Here is a 10122-nt window from a genome sequence, read left to right on the forward strand (position 1 = left end):
GTAGAGATGGGGTTTCACCATGTTGACCAGGATGGTCTCGATCTCTTGACCTCATGATCCACCCGCCTCGGCCTCCCAAAGTGCTGGGATTACAGGCTTGAGCCACCACGCCCGGCCTGCCTGACTTTCCTTATGTGATAATTGTGACACAGTAATGGCCAGATGTAAGTAGCCAATTATACTTTCTTTATTCCTTTTTTTAAGAGAGGGGTGTTCCCTATGTTGCCAATGCTGGAGTGCCGGGGCTTTTCAAGGCAAAATAATAATGCACTACAGCTTGGACTTCCTGGACTCAGGTGATGCTCCTGCCTTAGCCTCTCCAGTAGTTGAGACTACAAAGAAACAATTTAATTATGCATTGGTGACCTATTTGTGCCATTGGTTATGGTGACAGTATTTTTGAAATCAAATGGTGTCGTTTGTAAGTTGGTTTGTATTTAAGGAGAAAATCCACGAGACCAAGTATTTAAAATTGGCTGGGCTGGTGGCTCATGCCTGTAATCCTCGTACTTTGGGAGGCCAAGGTGGGCAGATCACTAGGTCAACAGTTCGACCATCCTGGACAACATGGTGAAACCCCGTCTCTGAAACAGAAAAATTAGCTGGGCACGGTGGCTCGAGCCTGTAGTTCCAACTACTTGAGAGGCAGAGGCAGGAGAAATGCTTGAACCCGGGAGACAGAGGTTGTAGTGAGCTGAGATCGTGCCACCGCACTCCAGCCTGGCGACAGAGGGAAACTCCATCTCAACAACAACAACAACAAAAAGTTCAACTGTAGGTTTCAAAAGCTTTTAGGCCTGGAAAGGCCAGAGGTCTAATTCCTTCTCTGTTTAAATATTAAATTATGGTAAACCCTCTGAAGGGAGCAATATTGGATTCCTGTCTCATTTCCATTTTATTCCTCGTATACCCTAGCGATCAGCAAGAATATCTTGCAAATGGTTTTGCAAGATCCTATATAAAAAAGTTGCTTAGGCTGGGCGCAGTGGCTCAGGCCTGTAATCTCAGCACTTTGGGTGGCCGAGGCAGGGGGATCACCTGAGGTCAGGAGTTCAAGACCAACCTGGCCAACACGGTGAAATCCTGACAACTAATAAAAATACAAAAATTAGCCGGGCGTGGGGGCAGGTGCCTGTAATCCTAGCTACTCGGGAGACAGGCAGGAGAATCGCTTGAGCCTGGGAGGCGGAGGTTGTAGTGAGCCGAGACCGTGCCACTGCACTCCAGCCTGGGCAACAGAGCGAGACTCAGTATCAAAACAAAACAAAAAACAAAACAAAACACCGTTGCTTAATGTTACAAGCCCATGGCTCTTGCATGGGATGGATTTCTGAAGCCGTCGCTGCTCAGCGGGGCAGTGAGAAGGGCATCCTTGTTTTCATCGCTTTCCCAAGCAGGCGGGGATCCAAGTACTCGGAAACGCCGGGAGCTGGCCGCCGGGTGAGCGGAGGACGAAAGGGTCCTGGCTCTTAGGGGACAGGCCTTGGCAGTCGCTTTGATTCGTAGCCCTGTCGAAACCAACTCCGTTTCTCTTCATTTCTTCCACTAGACCTGCGCCTGGGGTTACCGCTGGAGGGGCTAGAGAACCGCCCTACCTCCCCTGCCCCTCCTTGCCCCGCGCTGGAGCCGGACCCAAAACCCGCAGGGTTGCCGACCTCTTCGAGCGGCTGCGCGCCTGCGTACCGGGGCCGAGCGCGCGAGCGTTCCTTCCCCGCCCGGCGTTCTTCACACCGTCGCCCGGCCCGCGCGCCTGCGCGCCTGCTGGGAGGAACTCGGCGTCTCCACTTCGGCGGGCTGGAGGACGCGCGCGCGCCCGCGGCGAGTGGTAGGCGGCGCGGTGGCGGGAGGCGGGCCGCGCGCGCCGGTGGGAAGCGTCCGGCTGCCACAGCGCCAGCTCCGTCGTAGTCGCTGCCGCCCGGGTCCCGCTCGCCCCTCCTCCCGCTCCCCCCGCCCGCCGCTGTCCGGGCGCATGCGCCGCCGGAGCGCGAGGGTCGGCTTCGGGTGTGTGGTGGCGGCAGAGCTGAGCTGCGAGGCCCGAGAGTCAGAACCTGGGGGAGAGGGATGGTCTCTGCACTGGGGGGAGCCGGAGGAGCCGCCGCCGCTGCCGACGCCACCGCCGCAGCCGCCGCCGCCGCCGCCCCGGCGCCCGCCTCCCGGCGCTGACGGTCTCGTACGAAGCCGGCGAGGGGGAGCCAGCAGCGGCGGTCGCCGGCACGCCGCCCAGCATGGTCCGGGAAACCAGGCACCTCTGGGTGGGCAACTTACCCGAGAACGTGCGGGAAGAGAAGATCATCGAGCATTTCAAACGGTGAGTGACACGAGGCCCGCGGCCGCGCTCGCTTCTCGGGCGCCGCTTCCCGCCCGGCCCGTTGCCGGCCCCTCCCGGAGCGCGGAGCTGGTGGGGGGACCCCAGCCCGGACCCACGGGCGCTGTGGGACCTCGTCAGCCGCTCGGTTGGGCCTCGGGTGTCGGCGGTGCGGGCGGTCGAGCCCCGCCGCCCTCGAAGAGCCCGCGGGGCACCGGTGGCGGCGTCCCTGACGAGGGAGGTCGCCGAGGCTCGGCCTCCGAGCAGCCGGCGCCCCGGGGCTGCCCTCGCGTCGGCCGGGAGCCGGTGGGGTCGCGTCCTTGCGCACCGTGCCCGGCCCGGAGCAGCGGGGACCCGAGCCCGCCCGACAGCCCGGCCCGGCGCCACCACTCGGAGCCGCTCTGCGGGCGCTCCGCAATGTCTGACTGCGGGAGGGTTCCGTGCGAAGGGAAAGGCGGTGCGAAAACAGAAGTCGCGGTAGGTACTGTGGCGCGCCGGGAACCCGGGGAGAGACCACCTAGGACCTCTCCGGAGGATTTGCACCCTTGAAACTCACGGGGAATGGCAAACGTTTCTCGTTTTTGCGGGGCTGGGTGGAAGGTGGTGCCAAATAAGTTGGTGCGCCCGTTTCGTCTCCTTCGTCCCCGGCGGAGGGGACCGCGGGCTCTGACAGGAGGGTGCCCGCCCCGGCGCCGGAAGCCCCGGGTTGCACTCCCTGGCCACCCTAAGACCCTGGTGTCCCCCACCCCTGAATTCAGGAATCAAACGGTTAAACATTACAAACCTTTTACGATGAGATGTAGCTTAAAAAACAACAACCACCTTACCTGAATTTTTGTGAATTATAAGAATCAGTGTTGTCCTTGATACATCTTACCGAGTAGCATGTAGCGCGTTTTCTTTGTGAATTGCCTGTGTACCGTAACGGATAGGCCTCCGTGTAAAACGCTTATTAAAATGACGATTGGCTTGGTGCAAATTCAGAGGGACGGTAGCAAATCTGTGATTGTCCTCGAAAATTATAGTTTATTGGGATATTTAAGACCCTGGAAGGTTTCAAGTTTGGGTTTTAATTTCCCTTACTATCTAGTGAGTGGAGGAAATTATGAGGTGTCCTCATTAATGAGTCACCATGGGAAAAATAGATTGCGTCGCTCGCTTTGAGCCGCTTGGGTAAGGAAATGGAAGCAGCGGCAGCGGAGCTCCTGTCTTTTAAATGGAGGATCATTGATTGTGTTGGTGGTTGCTGTTACTGGGGCATTAAACCCTCGCCGCTGGAGCGCGCGACTGCGCGTGTCCGCGTGTGGAAGGGAGCCGGGAATCGTGGGGCCATTCATAACCTGCTCGAGCTGTCCTCGGCAGGCCGGGGCGGGGGGGGAGGTGCGCGCTTCCAGGGACTCTCCCGGTGTTTACTATGTTGTGCCTGAGAAACCAGGCGAGGGCGGGGGGAGGCAGGGAGCAAAAATTCACCTCTGTGCCCTAGGATGAAGGGGAGACCTCGGGCTGGATTGGGAAGCAGATGGGAACTTTCTCTTCCTGGCGCTGCTCCACCCCTTACCCGCCCCCCACCTCCTGCCTTCTCCCCCAGTATCATCAGTGTTTTGATGGAAAAATAATTTAGGTGCAGATTATTGGAGTGGAAAAACTACTTAGACGTGCTCACTTTAATCCCCTGTGGACTTCATCTGTAGGTCTCTGCCTGGGAAATTCGTTTGCACTGATGTGCAAGCACGTGCATTGCAGCAGTCGCTGGCTCCTCCGTGTTAGGTGCCCAGACGTGTCATTTCTCATTATGCAGATTCCACAGACATTGCATGCCTATGGCAAAGGAGTTTGGCCCCTCTGCAAGATGAGGGGGCAGAGAGAAGAAGGAGGAAATCGTCCAAGGCAGTTTTGGAAGGTTTTTTAGTGGACGGTGCTTTGGTCCGGCTTGTGTGAATGACTTTCTAAAATGGCGGCCAGGACCCACTTTATGTGGGAATCGGGAGAGCCAATCTCAGAATGCACAGAGGGAGGAGGGGGCGGAGGATGCGAGCTGCCTTGGAAAGCGGCAGTCTGGAGGAATATTACTGTATTAAAAAGGGCTTAGCTGGCACTTTGCTCACGACTGCATTCAAAGGAGCATCTTACCTTTCGCAGAGTAAGAGCAGATGCTACTGATAAAAGCAGGCTATTTTAAAACTAAGCAGATCATGTGTCCCTGAAATTCCTTTATTTTAAAGATTTTTTTTTCCATTTATAAACCTATTTATTTTTAAAATAGACAGTACATTTTTATGGGTTCAAAGCGTGTGAAAGGTATACAGAGAAAATTTCCACCCCTGACCCTGGGATTCCCAGTTCCCACACTTCTTCCCCTCACCCCCCAAAATCCAGGTAATGTCTATTTCTGATTTCTTGTTTATCTTTCTGCGTGTACAAGAAATGTTCTGCTGATCCAGCTGTGGAGCTAAATGGACCTTGTTTGGAGGATATCAAGGCCTTTTATCCTTATTGTGGAATGTATTTTGTAAAATGTGTGATTGCTACTGGGAGTGAAAATGAAATCTGAATAATTTAAGTGAAAGGAATAAAAAGGTAGTTGTACCAGAATGATGTCTCTGCAAGAAAATGAAATGGTATTCACTTCGGGTGTCTTGTAGAAATCACAGTGAGAAAAACCATGCAATACCTATATTGAAACTGAACTTTCGGTGCCTGCTTTTACCCTTTTCCCTAGCTGATTACATTAATAACTGTTTTACAGGATTAACAGGTATACACTGGGAATACATTATATAAAATGTTTTTAAGATGAATGTTCTCTTAACGGTGGTTAGGCTTTTGTAGTAAGTGTTTGGATTTTACAAAAAGATTAAACCAGACAGCTTTGTGGGCAGCTTAGAGACATTTTAACGGAAAAAAGAGGTCAGTCAATTCTTAAAATTTTTATTTTTAAATTTACATTTTGATCAATTGTTTTGTTTGTTTTTTGTGGTTTTTTAATGGACCGTAGATTGAGAGGAGGATGGTGATTTTGCTTTTTTCTCCCCAGTGCCAAAGAAAGACCAAATCCTTAAGACATAATCAGAACATTTTCAGAAATTGGCGTTACTTTTCTTGCAATAATAAGTCTGTTATCTTTACAGTTTTCAATTTGCTGATTTAAAAAAATTAAATGAGAACTCTTTCTGAATTGGGTTTTAGTTAACAAAGATTCATTACAGGGGCACAATAGAGAAAGTCCTTTCCTTTGTATGTTAGCTGGGTTGAAGGGGGAAGGGAGGAGTTATACAACAATTGGTTCCTGTCTTTTACTTAGGAGAGGGAGAGAGGTGTGTGCAAAGGCGACTCCTTGAATTAGAATGAGCAAATAAAACCCTTAAAATATTTAAAATCTTTACATCTTTTCAGGTTTTAAATACGTCACAAATTTAGGTTCTTCCCATCCATCTCCAGTTTTAGAGACTAGGTTAAAGATTATGCAGAGGTGAAGTGAGGTAGCCCCTCATGTAAAAATATCGTTTATTTATTTATTTATTTTAATACGGGGTTTCACCATGTTGGTCAGGCTGGTCATGAACTCCCGACCTCAGGTGATCCGCCTGCCTTGGCCTCCAAAGTGCTTGGATTACAGGCGTGAGCCACCACGCCCGGCCAAAATATCGTTTAAAGAATGAGGCCCAGGCCGGGTGCATTGGCTCACTACTGTAATCCCAGCACTTTGGGAGGCTGTGGCGGGCGAATCACCAGGTCAGGAGTTAGAGACCATCCAGGCCAACGTGGTGAAACCCCATCTCTATTAAAATACCAAAAATTAGCTGTGTGTGGTGGCCTGCACCTGTAGTCCCATCTACTCAGGAGGCTAAGGCAGGGGAATCACTTGAATCGCAGAGGCGGAGGTTGCAGTGAGCCGAGATTGCACCAGTGCACTGCAGCCTGGGAGACAGAGCAAGACTCTATCTCAAAAAAAAAAAAAAAAAAAAAAGCAGGGCGTGGTGTGAGTGCCTGTAATCCCAGCTACTGACGAGGCTGAGGCAGGAAAATCCCTTGAACCCGGGAATTGGAGGTTGCAGTGACCCGAGATCATGCCACTGCACCCTAGCCTGGGTGACAGAGCAAGACTCTGTCTTGGGGGTGGGGGCAAGAATGAGACCCATTTAAAAATGTAATTTGTTCTCTCTGAATTTAAATGATCACAGTGGTTTTCCTGAGTTTAAATAGATGGAATAATTATTACATTTTATGTATATTCAGATATCTTTATCTCTGGGACCCAATATAAAATATTGAATTTCCTTGTCCTGACTACTAGGGATATTTTTAGACTTAAGCAAATTTGACTCACTGTAGCCTGTATCATTGTTACATCGTTTCTTCATTTGAGACCAGAAGGTTTCTATGAAACCACTTGTTGTCTATGGCCATACCATCCTTACCACGCCCCATCCCGTCTGTGAAACCACCTCTGGTTTTGAATATTATGATTTTGAATATCTATTTTCATAATATACTTTTGCACATTTTAAAAATAAAACAAGAATCAGAGTTATCTTGAAACAACATTTAAAATTATACAGAATAATTATATGAGCAATACAGAATAATACAGATAAATTATACAGAATAATGACACAAAATAATATAGAATAATAAAATGTATTTTGTTTACCGAAAGGGATGCCCTTGGCAGATTGAAGGAAAATATAGGGCTCAGTGCCAGGAAGAATGGTAGTGTTTCACTTGTGTAGAGGGCACCTTTTTCTAACTATCTTTGTTGTAGACTCTTGATTGCTGGGATTGTATTGTTTGGTATGCTTATGAAGAGGTTTCAGCCTTGATTTATGAGACATTTTAAATCCTGGAAACACTAATCCTTTGGGAAAGTTTATGTAGGAGGTTTTTTCAAATAGTCTTTCAAGTTTCCCTTTCCCCTAGTTTGAAATTTTACTGAAAAAAATTTTTTTTTTTTTCCTTGGGACGGAGTTTCGCTCTTTTTACCCAGGCTGGAGTGCAATGACGTGATCTCGGCTCACCGCAACCTTCACCTCCTGGGTTCAGGCAATTCTCCTGCCTCAGCCTCCCGAGTAGCTGGGATTACAGGCACGCGCCACCATGCCCAGCTAATGTTTTGTATTTTTAGTAGAGACAGGGTTTCACCATGTTGGCCAGGATGGTCTCAATCTCTTGACCTTGTGATCCACCCGCCTCGGCCTCCCAAAGTGCTGGGATTACAGGCTTGAGCCACCACGCCCGGCGTGAAATTTTTAAAAAATTTAAAATATTCTATGAAAACCAGCATATCCAGTTGGAGACTATATATTTTAGCTGACTGATTGATTGAGACAGGGTCACCCAAGCTGGATCACAGCTCACTGTAGCCTTGACCTCCCAGGCTCAATCGATCTTTCCACCTCAGCCTCCAAAATAGCTAGGACCACAGGCATGTGCCACCTGACTAATTTTTTGTAGGGATGAGAGGTCTTCTTATGTTGCCCAGCCCTGGTCTTGAACTCCTGGGCTCAAGTGATCCTCCTCCTTTGGCCTCCCAGAGTGCTGGGATTACAGGCATGAGCCGGCTTGCCCAGCCTTTACTTTTATTTTTATTTTATTTATTTATTTTTTGAGATGGAGTCTCGCTCTGTTGCCCAGGTTGGAGTGCAATGGCGTGCTCTTGGCTCACCGCAGCCTCCTGCCCAGCCTCCCAAGTAGCTGGGATGACAGGTGCGCGCCACCACACCTGGCTGATTTTTGTATTTTTAAAGTAGAAACAGGGTTTCACCATGTTGGTCAGGCTGGTCTCAAATCCCTGACCTTCTGATCCGCCCGCCTCAGCTTCCCAAAGTGCTGGGATTACTGGCGTGAGCCACCGCACCCAGCTTATATTTGTATTTTTATTTTTATTCTTTTTTTAAAAAAATTAATATTTTTTTTAGACGGGGTTTCACCATGTTGGTCAGGCTGGTCTTGTACTCCTGACCTCAGGTGATCTGCCCGCCTTGGCCTCCAAAGTGCTTGGATTACAGGCATGAGCCACCACGCCCGGCCTATTTTTATTCATTTTTTTTTGAGACAGAGTCTTGCTTTGTTGCCCAGGCTGGAGTGCAGTGGCGTGATCTTGGCTCGCTGCAACCTCCTCCTGGGTTCAAGCACTTCTCATGCCTCAGCCTCTAAGTAGCTAGGACACCATGCCCAGCTAATTTTTGTATTTTTAATAGAGACAGGCTTTCACCATGTTGGCCAGGCTGGTCTCGAACACCTGGCTTTAGGTGATCTGCTCGCCTTAGCCTCCCAAAATGCTGGGATTATAGGTGTGAGCCACTGTACCAGTCTATTTTTATTTTTTGAGATGGAGTCTCGCTCTGTTGCCCAGGCTGGAGTGCAGTGGTGCAATCTTGCCTCACTGCAACCTCTTCTTCCTGGGTTCAAGCGATTCTCCTGTTCAGCCTCCTGAGTAGCTGGGATTACAGGCATGAGATACCACGTCCCCGCTAACTTTTGTTTTTGTTTGTTTTGAGACGGAGTCTCACTCTGTCACCCAGGCTGGAGTGCGGTGGGGTGGTGTGATCTTGGCAGAGACAGGGCTTCACTGTGTTGGCCAGGCTGGTCTTGAAGTCCTGACCTCGTGATCTGCCTGACTTGGCCTCCCAAAGTGCCGGGATTACAGGCATGAGCCACCATGTCTGGCCTAATTTTTGTATTTTTATTAGAGACAGGGTTTCATCATGTTGGCGAGGCTGAACTCCTGACCTCAAGTGATCTGCCTGTCTCTGCCTCCCGAAGTGCTGGGATTACAGGCGTGAGCCACCATGCCTGGCCTGCTTTTATTTTTAAAACATTTTAAGTGTTAGTTTGAGCTGTAGTTAACGGTCCACAGTATTTAGAGTAACTAATGTAGTCTGAAAATACTTTGAGTGTATATATTCATTAAATTGGACTGCTGAATTTTGTTACTGGATGATTTGAAATAAGTACTTTTCAGCCCCTTGAAACACATATATTAGCCTGCTGAACAAGGAGACTAAATAGAATACATTTGTAGTTAAATTAATAATCTCCTTTACTATTTGGTTTAAAATTTTCTTTAAACTTACTTGCCTTACAGCTACACATATTTTGAATAAAAATAATGTGCTCCTCTGTGGAAACCAATTAGAATGTTAATCATTTTATTCGAAACCATGTAATTTTTGTGTGATATGTAGCTGGATTTTAGTGTGTGTAAATATGCTTTGCAGTGAGTGAAAATTTTTTTTGGTATAGTTTTAAAGTATTTCAATATTCAGATTGTTCTCCCTACATGTATCCCTTGTCTGCCAAGTTGAAGATTACAAGTGGCTAAAAAAAATCATAGTGGAATGGCTCTATAAAATCCTAACTTAAATTTAGTGAATTCTTGGATTTAATTACTTATGATTTCATTTTGAATATGGAAATGATATGAACTCTAGCATACTTAAAGATTTGTATTATGTAAAGAACTGCTCCAATCCTTAGAATTAAGGAATATTTGTGGGAAAATTCAAATGAGAAACACTGTGTCTTATCCTGTGTACCTGGTGCTAGATTTTTAGTCCAGCCTTAAAATGCTAGGGTTGCATATGCATGTCTTTGTATTAGATGCTGTTTGGGTTACTAGGGAACATTGCCAAATGATATAAAGATTCTTCTAGTTATACATTGTATTGACTTTGATTGTTATATTCCCATTATGTTGCACATATGTACTTCTATTTTTTTTTTTTTTTTTTTTCTTCTAGTTATACATTGTATTGACTTTGATTGTTATATTCCCATTATGTTGCACATATGTACTTCTATTTTTTTTTTTTTTTTTT

The 10122-nt window shown here is 47.9% G+C and overlaps 1 protein-coding gene across 1 annotated transcript in view; it reads left to right on the forward strand.

Moving 5' to 3' along the window:
* The first annotated feature begins 1293 nt into the window (after nucleotides 1-1293).
* LOC108285737 (msx2-interacting protein-like) overlaps nucleotides 1294-10122 on the forward strand; it is a 33552-nt gene continuing 24723 nt past the window's right edge. The window contains exons 1-3 of the mRNA XM_037730810.1: nucleotides 1294-1459; nucleotides 1550-1825; nucleotides 2026-2308. Of these exons, the coding sequence (XP_037586738.1) occupies nucleotides 1294-1459; nucleotides 1550-1825; nucleotides 2026-2308 (725 nt within the window). The remainder of the gene's footprint in view (nucleotides 1460-1549; nucleotides 1826-2025; nucleotides 2309-10122) is intronic.

The sequence above is a fragment of the Cebus imitator genome, unplaced genomic scaffold (genome assembly GCF_001604975.1).
Source record: "Cebus imitator isolate Cc_AM_T3 unplaced genomic scaffold, Cebus_imitator-1.0 Scaffold15, whole genome shotgun sequence".
NCBI lineage: Eukaryota > Metazoa > Chordata > Mammalia > Primates > Cebidae > Cebus > Cebus imitator.